The 20,106-nt window shown below is 40.6% G+C and overlaps 1 protein-coding gene across 1 annotated transcript in view; it reads left to right on the top strand.

Moving 5' to 3' along the window:
• The window catches only part of AFG1L (AFG1 like ATPase), a 130,331-nt gene that overhangs the window by 47,742 nt on the left and 62,483 nt on the right, over positions 1-20,106 (top strand). The window contains exons 5-7 of the mRNA XM_024202598.2: positions 179-309; positions 9,251-9,350; positions 14,787-14,845. Of these exons, the coding sequence (XP_024058366.1) occupies positions 179-309; positions 9,251-9,350; positions 14,787-14,845 (290 nt within the window). The remainder of the gene's footprint in view (positions 1-178; positions 310-9,250; positions 9,351-14,786; positions 14,846-20,106) is intronic.

The following is a 20,106-nucleotide window of genomic DNA, read 5'->3' as shown; positions in this document are numbered from 1 at the left end:
ATGATTTAAAAGGACCCGGGCCCCTGGGCAATTACCCAGCATGCCTTTTTAAATCATAATGCATGTGGTTTTTGTATTGCTGTATCTAAACTACATATGTGTGTATTATTGCTTTATATGTTCCACAGAGTTAAATGCAGCACTTCCACTGTTTATTTTTCTATTTTATTCACTTCAGGAATACATCGTCTTAAACTGAGCTTGCCTAAAAGAAAGCCAGGACTAATGGCCAAGTCATATGATCCAATAGCCCCTATAGCCGAGGAAATAAGTGAGGGGGCCTGTCTCTTGTGTTTTGATGAATTTCAGGTAAGTAATTAATTAGAGAGAGTTTCCTGGCTTCAATAAGACATTTAAAGTATTGTTTGATCTTTTACCTTAAATATAATGCCCTTTGTTGTTAGTATAGCGTTCAAGTTACTAGCCCATGGTGAACTGTAGAAGATAAAAGTTCAGAAATAGAAATTGTTTCCAAGACTGTGAAGAAAATATTTTTCAAAGAGGTGGAAGTTGACTGCTTCAGTCTACTTTGAGTCACTTTCCGTTATCATTAAAGCTCACTGTAGATGACAAATAGAATTTGATGAGATTCTTATGAGCACTTTGGGGCAGAGGCTTTCTTTTTATGATGAGTTTGTATAGTGTCTAGCACAGTGGTACACCGGTCCATGTTTGGTATCTCTCCCCCCCCCCCCCCCAGCATTCCTGCAGTTGAAATAACAAAATAATAATTTGACTCATTGAGATCAAGGACATGGGAACAATATATCAAATTAAACCTAAATTAACTTACCTTGATTAATTCAGTTTATTCTGTACTACCCCTGAATTCTTAATTTTCACTGTGCCTTACAAATTTATGTTGAAAACACACCAACTGCGTTATAGAAATTGTCCACAGGGAAGCTGGAGGTTGTGGTAGCTTGAGATGATTGGGGCTTGTTGGCGTCTGAGAAGTTGTAGGAGACAGATTGGGATAAAGATGTTTCCTGGGTATTACTGCTAAAATGATCAGCAATTAAGTAGTTATCCATGTTGACACTTAAATTGTCATTGTTAAGTTTTAAAGTTAATATCCTGTTGAGGTGAATGGAGAAGCTTACACCTTTCAGCCATTGTTTCAGGCAGTCTGCCGAGCTGAGAAGACAACACTGCATCATAGAGTTGTAGTGATGTAGGGCTGGAAGGGACCTCAAGAGGTCATCAAATCCAACCCCCCATGCTGAGGTAGGACCAAGTAGACCTAGATCATGCCTGACAGGTGTTTCTCCAGCATGTTCTAAAAAACCTCCAGTGATGCGGGTTCCACAACCTTCCTTGGAAGCCTATTCCAGAGCATAACTACAGTTAGAAAATGTTTCCGAATATCTAACCTAAATCTCCCTTCCTGCAGATTAATCCCATTGCTTCTTGTCCTACCTTCAGTGGATGCTGAGAACAATTGTTTATTTCCATCAGTTTATACTCAGTTCACATTGGAATGCTTTTTTACAGCCATGAATGCTATAAAGTTAATTTAAAAAAAAAATCTTCTGTTCTAGAGTATAATTCTGCAGCAACAATGAATTCTTTAGTAAACTGTATGTCTGCAGAATGCACAAGGACATTGCTGTGGTGCAGTGTCATTCATGGGAAGGTTTGTAATAATAAAGAAAATTCTATTTAAGAAAATTTCTTGCATATCTTTTGATAGGTAAAAGCCAGTGCTGGTCTCTTATTAGAGTAGCACTTGTTTTTTGTACTAGTGACTGCGGATGAAATGCACATTATTGAATTATGCAAATTAATGAGTAAGTAGACAACTGTGATAAAGGATTCTGTATCACAGAATATCCTTTGTTCGATATTTTGTCAAATATTGTTTTAATTATATTACTTAGTATGCTAGTTATATACTGTAGTTGAATTTTTACAAATAACTGGATATTATGATATGTCTTTGAGTGAGACTACTGTGTTTTGTTTTGGCTTTTGTGTCAAAACTTGTTGTCTGGCTATACTGAAAGAAGGACAGGAGACACTTGATATGGTGTTAATCAGGTCGCAACTTTATTATTAGATATCAGGGACTACTCAGCAGATAAAAATGTACAGTGCAGGTAATTCCATGTTTATTCAATATCTACCTGAGGGGCTTCCACCAACCCCTCTCTTTTTCCATCCTGGTCCCACAGCCAACCCTTTGCTGGGACCTTACAATCCCCCCCTTGAACGAGGGTTAAGGTGGGCTATTATAAGTAAGGGGGTTGGCTCCCTGCTGTACCAGTCATAGGAGCCCCCCCCCCATTCTGCTCCTTTTTAAGCAGTGGGGACATGGGGGAGCATGTGAGGTCATGTGCACCCCCAGATTTGCTGCTTGGCTTGTACTTAGCATGCTCAGTAACACTGCTGCCCATGGGCAGGCACAGGTCGTCTCTGTTTTTAAGTCCTTTACCAAGCTATTTATTTGGTCACTCTATCCCTTCCCTGTGGAGCCCTGCACTGGACATCTGCCCCATCCTTGCATAATGAGTTGTGACATCATAGCCTAACTCCTTTCCCTACTCACGATAACAAACCCCTTCCCAAACCCACTGTGGGGAAGGTGAAAACACCCCCACTCCACCTATTCCAATCTGGTGGTAAGGGAAAAATTCCTTCCCAGCCCCCCTAGAAAGAAGCAGCTAGCACGAAGCCCACAGCAGGTCCTGACCAAACCTGGTATTTTGCCCCCTCAAGGGGAGGCAGGGTGGGTGCTGCCCCACCTGGTCCGGGGGAAAGGGTCTTCTCCCGCCAGATTTACCCCTTTTGAACTTCCCAGCCCTTCCGGTCCCTGGGAATGAGTCAACGTCAGCACACTGACCCACTCCCCCTTTTGCAGCAGCTTTTGAGCTTTGTTCCTTCTCCTGGCCGTAAAGAGCTGTTTCCTCTTCCCCAGCAAGTCGGACAATAGCCTCCCCCACACACACATATACACACACTTAAAGATGTGGTGTGGTCAATTTTGCAAATTTATGAACTGACAAGGTGGCAGGCCTTTGTGTGTTTGTTATGATGGTGTTTTTTAAAAAATACTCAAGTATAATAATGCAAATTGGGTAGAATACTGTTTCCTGAATCTGATCGAACTTTCTCAGAAGACTCTCAAATAATGACTTTGTTGCCTACACAGTCGTATAAAATCCTTTAGCTTCTGCAAACCTGAGATATTCAGCCTTTGGTTTGGGATTTTGTTTTGCTTCTAACTTTGGTTGCTCATTTATGAATGGAGGTGGCAACCCGGGCAATACTTAAGGACAACAAGGTGAAGTCAAGAAAAAGTTTCAGCTTTAGCTATGAATGGTCTGGCTTTTGTAAAGTTTTAAGGAAGATATCTCATGTCACAATCTTTTTATGTGTGTAGGTATTGTAAATACAAAGACTTGGGGGGAGGCGGAGGTGTGCGTGTGTATCACCATTGATGCAAAAGTGTCAAAAAATACTTGACGGCTGATTAGTCGGCTTGTGCAAATACAAGTACACTCTGTAATAGACAAGTAACATTTTAGTTTAGTGAAAATGTGCCATTTTTCCTCTCTTGCAAAAGACTGGTTATGTTTTAAAGTTATTTCACAGGCAGAAGAGAGGCTGCAAATCATGTTGCCAGATGGGAGAAGAGTTCATTTGTCTCATTCATTATACGTTGTTCCCAATCTCCTCCTTCCACCTAGAAAACACTGCAAGTGCATTTCTACACTCCTTGTCAGGCACAAGGATTACACCACCACATTACGCTTCCTCACAGTTTGCTTTAGTTTTTGTACTGCATGCTTGCTTGCTTTTCCCTGTGTTCCTTTTGTAAAAGAAACCACTTGTACCAAGCTTACTCATGTTTTTCCTCTTCCATGTTTTTTAACTCTTGGCTTTGAATGAAGTACTATTTCTGATTCTTAACCTAATTGTTTGCTGGTAATTTTATATTTGCTTCATTCAGTGAGTATGAACAGTATCGCAAAACAGAGCTCTGCAGAAACTGATACATAATCCAACTACACACCATGTTGTATTTATACTACTCAGCAATGTGACGTTTTTGAGTAAACATGATATGCCAGAGATGTATATTTTAAACACTCAATAAAGGAACCTCTTTGCTAATTCCAGTATAGGATATGTTGATATAAATAACTCTTTTCCTGTATGTGTACCCACTGCTTGGTTACTCCAGTACTGAGGAGTTTTCTGTTTTTGTTCCACATTTCAAAGGTAGGCTCAGATCCTTCTGGAATTTTTTTTAAGTTGATTAATACAAGAACAAGGGGCCACCAAATGAAATTAATAGGTAGCAGGTTTCAGACAAACACAAGAAAGTATTTTTTCACGCAACGCACTGTCAACCTCTGCAACTCCTTGCCAGAGTGTGTTGTGAAGGCCAATACCTAAATAGTCACAAATTGATGTGATGTCTGGGAGAGCTGTTCAGATGGGAGGAACAAACTCTTAAAGAAAGAGACACATTATCCTTCATTTCCCTAGTTGGTTTCCCCAGCAGAGATGCTAATTGTCAGTCTTCACACAAGACTTGATTTACTTAAATTTAAGCAAACACTAGATTTACAAATACAACTGGAAGAAAAACAAAAGAGGCAGAACAAATATTAACTGTGACATACAGACAAAATTGCTGTCCACAATGACAGCTGAAAAATCCTTTTACTTGAGAACAGACAATGACAGTGGAAGCAAGTCGTTACTCCTACTGCAGAACCATGATCATGCATTGTGGAAATGGACAGAAGTACCAGAGAAGTTGTCGAGATTTACTTGAAATATTGAAGGTTTCCTTTAGATACCTTTTGCATATAGGAGAAAAGGTGAAGATGTTGTTCTTTGTAGTATAGCGGAGACGAGGTTCTGTGACACTGACAGCAGAAAACTATGAAGATGCCCACTTTTCAGAGACCACCAAATGCAGAATTGTTAAAGACAACAGCATTGCTGAAGTTGCTGAGTTCCATTTAACACCTGGCTGAAGCCACATCATAGTCACCCTGGAGTAAATCATATTAGAGCCTGTAGGAGTTAGGGTGAGAAACAGCCACAGACAAATACAGAATTAAAATAACGTATTGACTAAGTGAAAAGTATTTCAGAATCTAGTGACTTATTCTACTTATTAATTCTTAAAGTTCTTACTGAAAGAATTCAGATATCTTAAAGTGGAGATGTGATAGGTATCATGTTGCAAGTTCTGTATGGCTGCCACTATACGAATGCTTATGTTAAGCCTCTGAGCATGCCTTATGAACTAGATGTTTCTGAAAGCTTGATCAGTCTTAATATGAGCTGCTTGTGCACAGATTAATAAATAGTATTTTTTCTTCCCAATCTTTTGTCATTAGTGTGTATGATAAATAAAACAACCCATCTTTTTTGCATCCACATAAATAGTATACTCCTTTAATAGATGGCCCTAAATATAAAATCCTGAGAGTCATGCCATTTGTAATTACAATTTTGGTGCTTTTCAGTATCCTAATGAGTGGTTTATAAAATCTGGATTTTATTTTATTTTGTTGAGTGCTGAAATAACTCTACATAAAAGTAATTAGGCTTCTAATTTTGTAATACCTGTGGTAGGTAGCAATGGTAATGAAAATAAAATCCCTACTTTTTGGTAAGCAGAATGATCACACAGAGATAGTATTTAAATACTATTCAGTATCACTTGGGTTTAAAAAAGAACTACAGTTTAGACAGTTTTTACAAGCCAGCAAAGCTATTAAAAGCCTCTAATAAAAAACTAGGCTCTTATTTTTGTGCTAATACTAATTACTGATAATACATGCTTATGTTTGTCATTCATTATATGGAGCAGTACCAATCAGTGGATGACTGAGTCTCAAGCACTTACACATGTAAATTAACTATTCGATTTTTTTTCTTTTTTACTTAAGTGAGTCATAATGGAAAGCAGCACTAGGTCATAAAAATCTTTTCTCTTAAATGCTAATGAAATTTCTCCATTCTTTCCATTAGCAGACTCCCCTTATTGGTAATTTGTAGCCTTCTCTTTTGTTCCTGGTTGTAATGAATGCTGGGTACAGAAAAAACCTGAGCTATGAGAACGCTTCAGTTATTGTTTTCTGCTTGCTTACACTGTAAAATTATCTTTCCCTTCCAAAGCTGTACAAGATCAAAAGAAAATAAATTGGCACCCCAGTACACAAAATGACTCTTGCTTTATTAATTATGTAGCTTTCAAAAGTTAATTTATTCTGGTAAGGCAAAAACACTAAAATTCTGTAACATCAAATAATAACTCAGTAACAGGCCTTTATTCATTGCTTTCTTTTACTTCATTGTAAACATTTGCACTGGAGTGTACATAAATGACTTCAATCCTCCATTATGTCCTCTGCTCCTGGAAAAGTATATTCTGCCACATAAGTGTGTAGTTAAAAAAAAATACAAAGTTTGTAGTAAAATAATGTATATCATCATTTTAAAAATCCAATTCCTGAGATTTTTTTCTGACACAATAAAAAAGTCCAAATTCTTTTTAGATTTGAAATTATGTTCTGATTTCTTATCAGAAATAACACTGGCATTCGAGCAGTTGAAAAGAAGCTTCTGTTTGAGTGTGCAGAAACTAAATTTAACAGTGATCTTAACTTTCAAATTAAATAATGTACGCACCACTTTCCTTTACATGTCTTGAGTTTTGAAGACAACTTTAGAAGTTTCTGAAGTTTTAATAATTCAGAAGAGCCTTCAGGAAAACATCAGTAGCTGACATGTAAGCAGCTACACTCAACAGGTTGTATGTTCCTCAGCCAATACATGCAAACCTTGATAGAAGTATAATAACTGTCCTGAACACACCAGAGGGTTGCTGGATGATACATGCACTCCATGGAGTGTGTTACTGAACTTATTGTTGAGGAAGAAAAGAAAATGTAATAAAAAAAACCCTAAATATTAGTCGTCCGACAACCATTCACCTAGTTCTTGTGGAAGGATGGATCACAGGGAAGGAGAAAACTGCTTCTATTAAAGCTTCCCCCCATTGTCTCCAAACTAGCTGTCAGGAGCAGAGTCTAAGGCTATGTCTACACTATGGACCTTACAGTGGCACAGCTGTACCGCTGTAGCTGCGCCGCTGTAAGGTCTTCTGTGTAGCTGTTCTATGCTGGTGGGAGAGCGCTCTCTTGCCAGTATAGTTAAAGCACCCCCAACGAATGGCAGTAGCTATGTCAGCGTGAGAGCATCTCCCACCGACGTAGCGCGGTCCACACCGGCACTTTTGTCAGTGAAACTTATGTTGGTCGCGGTGTGGTTTTTTTCACACCCCTGACCAACAAAAGTTTTGCTGACAAAAGTGCTAGTGTAGACAAAGCCTGATTCTTTCCTCCTTTCCCCCTTTTTGCCTTGGTTCACCACAAATTGGTGCATTAAGTGGAGGCCGCAGTGGCTTCAACTACTTAACCCACAAACCCCCAAAAGTTTAAGGCCAGATATACACATAAAACTTTTGCCAGTATAGTAATGTTGGTTAAGGGTGTGATTTTTTTTGTATGATGTTTTATATCAGCAAAATCCCTATTGTAGGCACAGTTATATTGGCAAAGAAGTGCTTTTGTTTGGGGAACGGCATGAGCTATATCAGCAAAAGCACTCTTGGTGGTATAAGGTACATCTACACTAGGAGGCTATACTGGCAAACATTTTCTAATGTAGACTAAGGCCTGGTCTGCACTAGGAATTTAAAAATCAGCACCTCTGAGAGATGTGGCTATACTGACCTAAGCCCTGGTATAGAGAGCACTAGGTCAATGGGAGAATTCTCCTGTCGACCTACCTACCGCCTCTCAGGGAGGTGGATTACCTATGCCAACAGGGGAAACCCTCCTGTCAATGTAGGTAGCGTCTTCACTGAAGCGCTACACCAGCACCGCTGCAGTGGTACAGCTCTGCATTTTACGTGAAGCCATGTCTCTAGCTACCGCCTCTCAGGGAGGTGGATTACTTGTGCCAACAGGAGCATTTTAAGTGTAGACATACCCTAGGCCTAAGGCTCCAATCCTTTAACTGATAACACATAGCTGGACTGTTTGGCCTGTGAAAAGCATGGCTTTATGTGGGTATAGCAGTCCACCTGCGTGTTATCTATTGCAGGATTGCAGCCCGCAGCTCCAGACCTACAATCCAGATAGGCAGAGACCCCCTTGTGGGATCAGGGCCTAAATTAAGACAAAGTTGATGTAATGAACAATAGGAGGGAAAGTGCGAGGGAAACATAGATAACAGTAGTTAAGATGGTTTCGTTATTGGGTACATTGATTTTTTTTATTAGCCCGTGAGATTCTGTAACCCCTATAGTATACTGTCATATCTAATTTTTCTTCTGTTCAGAAAAGTTTTATATTTTTCTCCATTCTGACGCAACATTATGTATGCTGCAAGTCTATAGTATCAGTTTCTAGATACCATAAAGTTAGTTAAAACTAGCCTTAGTAAATAGTTTGTCTAAGAATTTTCACTTTGTTGCTTGTTGTTAATTTTTTTCAGTATTAATTGTAGCGCCCAATTTTTTTCATGTTTTTTAAGTGAATGTTTTGTCTGAAGGTTAGAAGAGGCTGACTATGCTGGAAGTGACTGCAGTGCCTTTTGATTATTCATGGACAGTAATAGAAGGCACTTAAAAAGAACAATGAAATTGCTTATTTTTGTGATGGGCCATCTGTTGAATTGTTTTGTACAACAATCACACAATAGTATCTATGTCATATCATTCTATTTTCTACAGCAGCTGATTATGTATAGTTGGCTACTTGTCCTTATTTCTGAAGTCCCATGACCATTTAAAGTCACCTCTACCAACCTTTACTAGAAAGGTAATAGAAATGTAAAACAGCTGGTGTGTATTTTCTTTCTTTATCTTCTGTTTTTCATGTTGGTTCTAATTAATTAGGCCTCTTTGAAATGTGTAGGTCTGTTTTCTGTGTCTCCCACCTGTAGTTTTATAATAGAAGTTAACATGGAATCATTTAGCAATTGGTAAAGAAATGATGGGGTTCTGTAATAAAGAGCAGGCAAGTTTTAAAAGATTGCCATGCGTTCCCTGCTTATTAATTATCTCCTTTATTTCCCCCTCCCCCACAAGCAATAATTAGAATCTTTCTCCAGGATTTTACTAACAAGCCTTTTTTTTTTCTGACTATGAAACCATTTGCAGATCTATTATGGCAGAAGTTGAAAGCAAGAAAAACAATTGTGTTGTCTTTCACAGGTCACTGACATTGCTGATGCCATGATTCTGAAACAGCTTTTTGAAAATCTGTTCCAAAACGGGGTTGTCGTTGTGGCAACATCTAATAGGCCACCTGAAGGTAAATCAAACATGCTACCAGTATGATACAAGTACAGTGAAACTAACACATTTCTTATAAAAGCACTTTACATTTATTCAAATTTAATGGTGATAAAATCTCTAGTTTTAAAAATCTGTGGTATTCTTTCCATGCCATGCAGATCCTTCCTAGTTTTCTCTTATGTATGGAAGAAAGGGTCCATCCTGGGTCCTACCCTCTCTTCTTCTCCCCGCCCCCACTCCCAAAATAATTTTTTTCTCTACTTCTACAGCTTCTTTAAGTGATGTTTCTAACCCTTCCTATCTCTATAGTGGAGAGAAAAACTGATAAACTGCCTCAGGATTGGGTGGGCTCAAGGACACAGGCAGAGCCTGGCCAGCAGAAGGGAGAGGGAATGAGTAACTGTTTCTTCCCTCCCCATTCTTAGGCTATGGGCTTGTCTTCACTACCTTGCTACATCGGTGCCGCTGCAGCTACGTCAACAGGAGAGCGTCTCCTGCTGACATAACATGGTGTAGACACCGCTTTAAGTCAGTGTAACTTACGTCGCTCACAGAGATGACTTTTCCACACCCTTGAGTAAGTGACGTAAGTTACATCGACTTAATCAGTGGTATAGACAAGCCCTATGTGATTTCCCCTTCTCGTGAACACATACTCACACTAGCTCTCATTGTACTAGCACATGTATAAATAAGAAAGCTGCGGTAGCACGGGTAGCCACCCGCAGCGGAAGCATGGCTGAACTGTGCCAAATACAAACCTGCCTGAAACTGGTGTGTAAATACTTGATACGGCTCAGCCACGCCTCCGGTGCTGCTACCGTGGCTACACTTGTGCTAGCTCGATGCGATCCACCAAGAGGCTCTGTCCCCAACTGCTTTGACATCACACACAAGCTCTTGTGATATATTGGTTTAGAGAACTTTTTAAAAAATTCTTCACAATACTATTTAATAAATAAAAGGAAGGCTTGATATGAACATTTCATGGAGCCCTTAACTATGCAAGGCTTTAGCCAAAGAGGGCTCAATAAACTAATCTTATAATTTTTTGGTCGCCAAATAACACTTCTAAGAGACAATTAGTGCAATGGTATTAATTAGCATAATATTTGGGGTTTTTTTATTTATATGAAGTTTCATGCAAGAACCAAAGGCTTTCAAGTTACACTGATTTTCTTTGTTTAGAACAGAATCACTTAAGCTTTAAAATACAGATTTTTTTCTCCATTTTAATAGTCATAGTGAGGAGAAAATGTTATGTCTTTCAACCTTCAGTTATTATTGTACTTTTATCCTTCTTTGAGCAATTGTAATTAAGTCAAGATATAATTAATACAACTAAGTGAAAGAGAAAAAGGCAAATTGGATGGGTGCATAGTGTGGTTGGGAGCGATCTGTAAAAAGGATAGCTTCAAACACCCCAAAGTTCTGCTTGTAGATCATGAGTTTGGGCTTGGACCTACCTGTTTACTTCAAAATATTAGTCTGTGAACAATTGGCTAGATTCTGGTGCCCGCCCCGATAGTGTATGTTGCTCCCGTGGTGTATAGGGACCATAAAGGGACTGCAATAGCCCGAGGGAGAATTCACCTAGCCAGAGGCAACATGTAACTGTGGATAGTGGGGGGGCACAGTTTAAAGGTTCTGTGGGGGCACGTGACTGCCCCACATATTGCCTCTGCCTCCGTCCCCTGAAACTTGATATGTTTGTAGACAACATACACTGGCAACTACCTCTTCCTCCTCCTGCTGTCTGTCCCTGTGGCTGCCCAGCCCCTTGCAGAGCTTGCAGGCATCCCTCCCTGCCTGAGTTAGCCTCAATCAATTTAGCAAGTGTTCAAAACAAGACCAACAAAAGTGGCAACACTGTCGGGATGCGCGGTCCCCCATGCGCCATCAGGATGGGTGGCGCCAGGGTGGGATGGTGCTTGGGGCAATTAACAAGAAGTTGGAGACTTACCAATCACTTTTTGTTGGAGGGGGAAATATGACACCCCCAAATCACCTTCTCCTTGAGAGGCACATTGGATGCTGCTGCAGTTTCAATGCCCCCTGCTGCTGGGGGTGCATTGAAGCAGCAGCAACAGGGTCCCCTTCTCCCCAGCCTGCTCCCCTCACCTCTGGGGCTTTCGGACTGGATTGGGCTCCACCTGAGCTGTCTGGCGCTGAGCACCACATCGCAGCTCCTCTTCCCGATCTCAAAGATGCCCCCGACTCACCTCAGCGGGCGGTCTGCAAAGAGGCAGTGAGAAACACTGGGACTCCAGCAGCAGGGAAGGAGAAGCAGCTCCATGTAGTGTATGTGTGTGGGAAGTTCAGTCAGCCGCCCTGCTGTTTCCTGCCCCCCCCGTGCTGCTGGGCAGCCTGGCGAGAGGCGTCTGAGAAATTGGGAAGGGTGGGGGGCATGTGACCCTGTGTCCCCACCACATGGCACCTCTGCCCCTAGTGTAGGAGCTGCGTAGGGCTGGCCCAGAGGGGACGTCAGGGGGAACATCCATAGCATTGTGGTGCCATGGGTTAGGGCAGCCACCCCACCCTCCTCCGTCTGTGCACACAGAATATATTCCAGTATCTAAAGAGGAGTGTCTGAAATGAAATTCTCCCCAGTAAAGGGCATTGGGTTAATACACTACATTTGTTCTTATTAAGGTATCCAAAAGGGGTGCCAGGTGTCTGGTTTTAAACCAGAACACCCAGTCGAAAAGGGACCTGGCAGCTGCGGTCAGCACACCTGACCGGGCCGCTAAAAGTCCGGTTGGTCAAAGTGGGGCTGGCAGGCTCCATGCCCAGCTCCGTGCAGCTCCTGGGAAGCAGCCGGCATGTCCCTCCAGCTCCTAGGTGGAGGGGCAGTCAGGGGGGGCTCTATGTGCTGCCTCCACCCACAAGTGCCACCCTGAGTGCTGGCTTTGCAGCTCCCATTGGCCGGGAGCCATGGCCAATGGAAGCTGCGGGAGCAGCGCTTATAGGCAGGGGCAGCATGCGGAGCACCCTGGCTGCCCTTCTGCCTAGGAGCCAGAGGGATGTGCGGCTGCTTCCTGGGAGCCCTCAACCTTCCAGCTGGAGCCCTCAACCCCTTCCACACTCTGATCCCTTGCCCCAGCCCAGAGCTCCCACCCACACTCCAAACCCCTCATCCCCGGCCCAACCCCAGACCCCCAGCCAGAGTGCTCATCCCTTCCCACACAGCAACCCTCTCCCCCAGCCTGGAGTCCCCTCCCACACTCCGAATCCCTCGGCCCCACCCCCAAGCCCGGAGCTCCCCCCCTGCATCCTAAACCCCTCATCCCTGGCCCCACCCCAGAGCTTGAGCTCTCACCCCCTCCCACACTCCAACTCCCTTCCCCAGCCCGGTGAAAATGAGCAAGTGAGACGCGCGATGGGGGGGCGGGTGTGGAGTGAGCGGGGGGGGGTGGAGTGAGCAGGGGGCGGGGCCTCAGAGAAGGAGTGGGGCCTCAGGGAAGGGGCAGGGCAAGGGTGTTCGGTTTTCTGCAGTTAGAAAGTTGGCAACCCTAGTATCCAAACTCAGGATTTTTCCCCCTCTCTTTCTGGATACAAAGAGGCAAGATAGCAGTCTGGTTAGAGAAAACACTGGCCAAGACACTAGTGCCACACTTAGTAATGTTACGTTTACTGCTTTCCCACTGGAACATGAGAGTGAAATGTCAAGGTGTGATTTCTGGAATCCCAGCTTCACTCCTCCGCCAACTTCATTATTTATATTACAGCATGTTAAAAATATTTCCAGGCAAAAAAATAATTTTTAATGATCACTGTTTCTACCTGTAAACTTGCATTCATTTAAATGTATTGCTTACTTTAAAAAATTGTGTTTTGCCATAAATGTTAGAGAACTGTGTGAAAAATGGTACACGACTGTGTACAACTTTGTGAGTAATTAGGTTTCAGAATCTGATTAACTAGTATCCAGATTTCCTATAAGCATTGTCTTACTATTCTGGTTCCTGTGAATCACTTTGTCAGTACTCTCCTGATTTGTCACGCATAGTGCATCCTCCCTCCACCATTATGTTCATACTGCACCTAGTACAATGAGACCCAGCCTAATTATGGCTTTCAGGCATTGCTGCACTCAAAATGTTTTATATAGGCGTGGCAGAATTCAATTTTTGTGTTTTGTTGGTTTTTTAATCATTTCAACTGATAATATTGGTGTTTATGTTTAAGCATTTTTTCAATTTTTATTAAATTAAATTTTCACAGTTGCAGGAAATTATGGGATAGTTTGACAATGGGGAGGGGATCAGACAATAATTATTTAATGACAGTAGTAATGCATAAATGTTAAGGCTTTATAACCATTAAAACACAAATTGTCGACGTCGCATGTAAAAATATACAATGTAAATATCCTTAAATGAAACCCTAATACGTTCTCAAGCAGCATTTTTCTTACTTTGCCGATCTATACAGTTAAATGTTTATAGATTTAATTTTTTGGTGGTTTGCCTGTGTGTATGGTGAAATCAACATATACCAACATTTAGTGATAAAAATCTAATCCTTATATAATAATAATCTGATATGGTCTGTGTCAGAGGCAGGGGAATTTAGGTGGGCAGAGTGTCTACATTCTTCTGTTGACCTGCCCTGTAATCAAGTGTTATGACCTTGCAGTCAGATGGAGACTTGTATTAATGAAGTGAAGTAGCACATCATAACTATGGTATGATGATAAAGCTGTAATGGAACTATTCATCCTGTCCCTACAGTTATATAGTTTCCAGAAAAGAGAACTTTTTACTATAGATATAAAATTCTGTTTTACCAGTTATATTTATTAATGTACATTTTATTTCATAAATGTCAAATATGCATTTAATTATAAAATATTTTAATAAATTAAACCTTTTTTCAAAGGTTATGTATTTATTTGTAATATTTTATTGTTTGCCTACAAATCAAATTGTATTTTCTTGCCTTGAAAAAAATGGTATATGTGATGGGAATTATTAGAAGACCAAGGGAGTAACCTTAATCAACAGAATAAAGACATTACCAACTCTGGCAATTGACATTATTTCTTCATAGTTCAAATCTTTTTACAAAAAAAAAAATCCTTAAGATTAAGCCTTTGCATATTTTGGCCTTATAGTTGTACTGATTGATACATAACGTTTCCAATTCTTTTATGAGCTTATTTTAATACAAAGGTTTTGTATCTCTTCTGCTAAAATCACTTCATTCTCATTAGAGATTTAAATCTAATTTCACTGAATCCCTTTTGAGATTCTCTTGGGCTGTTCTGCCCTTTTTTTTTCCCTATTAATGAATTTCATGCAGCAAAAGAATAGAAATCAATTTCAATTCCCTTTCATTCCTTTATCCCTCTAACGGCACAGAGCTTTATTTGCCAGATTAAAAGACAAGCTGGCATTATTATTAAGGGGCAAAGCTAAGTAGCAAAACTAGTACCAGTTTTCTCTTTCAGACCTCTATAAAAATGGGCTTCAGAGAGTTAACTTTGTACCATTCATCGCTGTGCTGAAGGTAAGGAAAGTCACTTGTTGAATGCTTTCTTTCTTTGCCTGTCATATTGATAATCAAGGGTTTGTACAGGATTGCTTCAATCTTACTTTCAGAAAAAATGTTTAATTATTATGGGGTTGAAGCAAATTGTAATAGAGGGAGGAACAACTTTTCATCTGTAATATTAATATCTGTATTTAATAGAAAAGCTGAACATGTAACAGGGCAAAATGTTAACTTCTATAAGTAACACAGAGAAAATATTTGTTTGGACAGAATTTTATTACAGCTGTGTATGTGCAAGTTGAGATAGTAATATTTCTGTAATTATTATACAAATGTTGCTGCAATATTTGTTGACTTTTTAGATTTATCATGCTAGCATACTTTTCCCAAGCCAGTGGCATTTTCTTTAAAGATGTTATCTTAAAATGTAATCACTCCATCAATGTAGGTTTTGCAACTGAAAAACTACACAAAGTAAAGGAATAGTTACTCCTATATTTTCAATTATACAATAAGTAATTTTTTCAAGTGATCACATTGTCTACTTTTGCTTTTTATTTAATCTCTCATTTCTGCTCCCATGCACATGCTTCTTTCTTGCCTTGTCTCACCCTTTCCTCCCTCTCCCCCCCATGCTTTCCTTGTGACTTAATCCAGCTGATCAGGGGAGAAGAGAAACCTACTACCAATCTGCTTCATTCTTTCCTCCCTGCTTGTGGACATTTTTATTCTGCTTGTGGCTAGCATATGGCTGGATTCAACCCCTTATTTCCAAGCTTTCCTTTACTGTGGTGTCCATGGACACCTGTACAAGCAATATAAGAATTAGCACCATGTGGTCATCCAGCTCTCTGCAGGCAACCAGCAAATGTTCCATGGAGCACAGTTTGGGAACCATTCTACTACACCACCACTTTAATTGCTGGGTCTCATTGTTTCTCACTCAGAAAAAGAATTGTTTCTCTGGAATTCGACTGTCCCTCACTTTTTCAAAATTCAAGTCCATCTTACGTGTAAATACATTTTCTCCTATGTAAGTGGTTTTCTGAGTGAGGATGGCCAAGACTCCAGTACTACATGGCAAGGGGAACTTAAATTCTGTAGGAAGCTCCCTGACATCTGCATACTCTGGTGTGACAAACTGGAAATTCTGCAACAGCTTCATTTAAATTCAAAATGGAAGTTTTCATTGAGGTAAATATGAATAATGCAGTCAGTTGAGTAACCACTGGGGTTGGTTTGTTTTGATAATAAATAAAATGAATGTATGCAGTATCAACACTTTCAGGTTTTGGTATGACACAGATTTTTTAATTCAGAAAAGGTAACTGTATTGTAGAAGTTGAGGGAAGGGAAGCTGGAGATTTTGGTATCTACAGATCAGTGAGAAGCAGTTTGGGATTGTGGGATAAATATATTAATTGGATATTTCTGCTAAAGTGATCAGCAGTGAAATAGTTAACAGTGCCTGGGATTTTTCAATGAGGCCTAAGGGAGTTAGACACTCAATTCCCATTGAAGTTTAATGGTAATAGGACCCATAATTACTTTAGGCCCCTTTGAAAATCCCATTCAGTGTTGACATTTAAACTTATCAGGCTTCAAAATTAACATCTCATTGAGATGAATGTGGCAGTTCACATGTCTCAGAATTCCTGTTTCATGCTGTCAGGAAGGCAATGTTGAAAGGTTTTCTTCATAACCATAAAAGTTATAAACTTAATTAAAAATTAAAGCATAGGCCACATCTACACTACAGCTGCTGCAGCAGCATAGCTACAGCGCTGCAACTTATGCCACTATAGCACCGTAGTGTAGAGCAGTGGTTCTCAAACTAGGGCCGCCATTTGTTCCGGGAAAGCCCCTGGCGGGACGGGACGGTTTGCTTACCTGCTGCGTCCACAGGTTTGGCCGATCGCGGCTCCCATTGGCCGGGGTTCACCGCTCCAGGCCAATGGGGGCTGCAGGAAGGGCGGCCAGCACATCCCTCGGCACGCGCCGCTTCCCGCAGCCCCCATTGGCCTGGAGCAGCGAACCGCAGTCAGCGGGAGCCACGATCGGCCAAACCTGCGGATGCGGCAGGTAAACAAACCGGCCCGTCCCGCCAGGGGCTTTCCCGGAACAAGCGGCGGCCCTAGTTTGAGAACCACTGGTGTACAGGCTTCTTACATCTATAGAAGGGGTTTTTCCATCAGTATAGTTAATCCACCTCTCTGAGAGGTGGTAGCTAGGTCGACGGAAGAATTCTTCTGTCGACCTAGCCACACCTATACTGGGGGTTAGGTTGACCTAACTAGTGCTCAGGGTGTGAAATTTTTTACAGCCCTGAGCGATAGATCTAGGTCAATCTAATTTTTAAGTGTGGACCAGGCCTGAGATTCTCTAGCGCAATTCTGCAGCCAGGGGTATATTCTGCAACAAATTCTTTGCTCCTAGAACATGCAGGGCCCTAATTCTTAGTAGTAATTGTAACTTAATTAATTTCCTGAGCTGCAACACTGTGTTCAGCTTGCATCACTGGAACCTTCCCTTCATCTTGCCATTAATCAGTCGTTTCTCCTTGGCCTTCTTCATTCCTTACTGGGCGTGTGTGTGTGTGTGTGTGTATATATATATATATATTGCTGTAATTGCTGGGTTTATGGAATCTTTATCTTGCATACTTATTTGAGGTTTATCTTCTTTCTTTTTGCTAGCAAAAAAATTAATGACTTCATGCTTTTAAACCAGATTGCTACCCTGACTGTTAAAGGTATTTTAAGATTTTAGGCAGGACCTTACATATGGAATATTAAGAGATACCTTCTCGCTCCTGAGATTAGTTATTAGGGTAATCTTTGTGTTTTCTCTATTCTGTGTTCTTTGTATGTTTCATGTTACTTTGTTTTTAAATACTTCTGTAATTAAATCCATCTTTAACATTAGTTTAGTAAATGTTACTGTACTTGTAAATAATTTGGATCCCCCTTAAAATTTTCAAAGCAAATCATAGGAGGCAGGCAATGCAATTCTGTCCTCAATAACAAACACTGAACAACGGTGGCAATGTATATAAAGTAAAGAACAACCTTCAAAACTCATATTTTTAATACGGCACTTGTGGGAGCAGGGCAGTTGTTTTTTTTAAATTGAATAAATTTAAAAATAAGACAAAAAATTGTCTTAAGTGGTGGAATGCAGTTCAGAAGGTGTGAACATGAACTAATTTTTTGGCTGCCATTGGCATTTACCATGACAATTTATTCCTCCCAAAAGCAAGACGCTTGTATCTGAACTATATCATTGCATTCACCTACCTTGTCTCATTATAACCACCATTTCCTGTTCATGTTCACAATTATGCTATTTAAGCTTTTAAAAAAACACACACACACACAAATTAAACTGAAGGTCTTCCTTGAAATTTTCCATGACAATCTAACTTGAGGAGAAAATATTAAATTGGTTGCTTATGAATGGTCTTCATCCTGACCCTATCCTCAACAGAGTCCACAGACCATGAGTTAGTTCATCCTCAACCTCTCCCTAGGGTTTGGCTTTATGGACAATTAAAAAACAATAAAACATAAATCATCTGCCCTAACTGCATCTAGGATTTCTCTCTGGGGTCTCTTCTGTTCTCAATTCCCTTTACACACATAGATTGTCTCCCAGTCTCATATATCCTGCTTGGAGCTAATTGGACGCACCTGCCGCCATAACTCAGCAGTAATTACCCTAAATCATAATGTAGGTTTTAGCACCCGAATCCAGAGTGACTCAGCAGAAGAGGCTTTAATTTCCTATACCAGGTCTTAGGGAGTGCTCTTTAGTGGGAGGAAAAGTACCATGGCATATTTCTGAAAAGAGCTGCTTCTCTCCAAACAGTGTCAATTTCAAACTGCCTGCTTTAAACCTCAATATATTCAAGAGGGACCTGAGATTGGTGGGACGGAGAAAGCACTTTGAATAATTGCAAGGAACTAGCTTCTCACCCTTTGAGAGTATCTGCCTCCATGTTGTCAATGTGGTGCACAATTTAGGAGTTGTAATGCATTAGACACTGCTGCTCCTAGACACACTGATAGTAGTAGTGGCCAGAAACCTCTTTTCCCATCTTTGGCTCATCGGCAAATTACCCTTTATTTTCAGATACAGACTTAACCCACATTCATCCTTTCTTTCATTGTCTCCAAGTTGTATTATTGCAATGCCTATGTTTTTTCATTCCTGAATCAGTTTTTGTGGGGTGAGCAAGAAGGCATATCAATTCAACACTAGTGATGCAGATTGGTTGGGCCCCAAAGTCAGGGGACAAGGGAGGAAGAGGTGGGTCGGGGAAAAAATTTTTTTTAAGTAATTCACAAGATTTATACCTTTGGCATTTTGTTTATATGCTTGTCTATCTTGCCTTTTTATATTGTAAACTCATCAGGGCACGGATTGCATCTTCCATTTGTTTGTACAGCACCTAGCACAATAGGGCCCTAATCCTGATTAGGGTCTTCGGGAGCTACTGCAATAAAAATAATAAATAATATCTGGGCTTGATTACAAAGACCATATATAAGCTCCAGTTAGTTCAATTTATGGGAGCCTGCTTCCCAAGTGGGATTGACCAATGAGATCACACTGTGGCAGTTCTTCATGGAGTGTGCTTGGCTCCCTATCCAATTCTAAATCCATTCTGAAGTCCGGGTTCAATTCTTTAAAGCTGTCAGTAGGTTAAGACTTAGCTATTTCAGAGAATACAGAGTGAATGGCAACTGTCAGCTGTAGCTGCGTTGTGCAAGGATGCCGTGGCTGAAACTCTGCTGGGTAGAGTATTCATTATAAAAGGACTTGGTTTTCTACCACTGGAGATCAGGTTCAAACCAAATCTTGATGCTTTTAGAGTTTAATGTAAAACCAAATTCTCTAAGCAAACCGAAAGATAGCTTCAGAAAAACTCAGCAACAAGAAACGAGAGTCTTACTTTAAAATGTGATGTAAACAAGGAAGGAGTGGGGAGTATCATCTGTTGGGACAGAATTCCTTGTCTGAATTATGTGTCTGGCCTGTGGTGGTTAGAAATGAAAGCTTTAGAAATGGAAGTCAGCGTTGCTTAAATTGAAGTATCTATTTTCATGACAGATTTTTACAGTCCTAAAATGAAACAAATATAAAGTGGGGGAGGGGACATTTTTGCCCAGTGTTGCCTCCTCCATGATCCTGCCCCTCTTGTAGGTGTATGGATTTCAGAGAAAAAAAACTGTTGCTAAATATTCATATAGATTTGTAATCTTCCACCAATCAGA

Source organism: Terrapene carolina, unplaced genomic scaffold, assembly GCF_002925995.2.
Source record: "Terrapene carolina triunguis isolate 2854851 unplaced genomic scaffold, T_m_triunguis-2.0 Scaffold42, whole genome shotgun sequence".
Taxonomy (NCBI): Eukaryota; Metazoa; Chordata; order Testudines; family Emydidae; genus Terrapene; species Terrapene triunguis.
The sequence above is the reverse complement of the archived record's forward strand: the minus strand, read 5'-3'. Positions and strand labels throughout refer to the sequence as shown.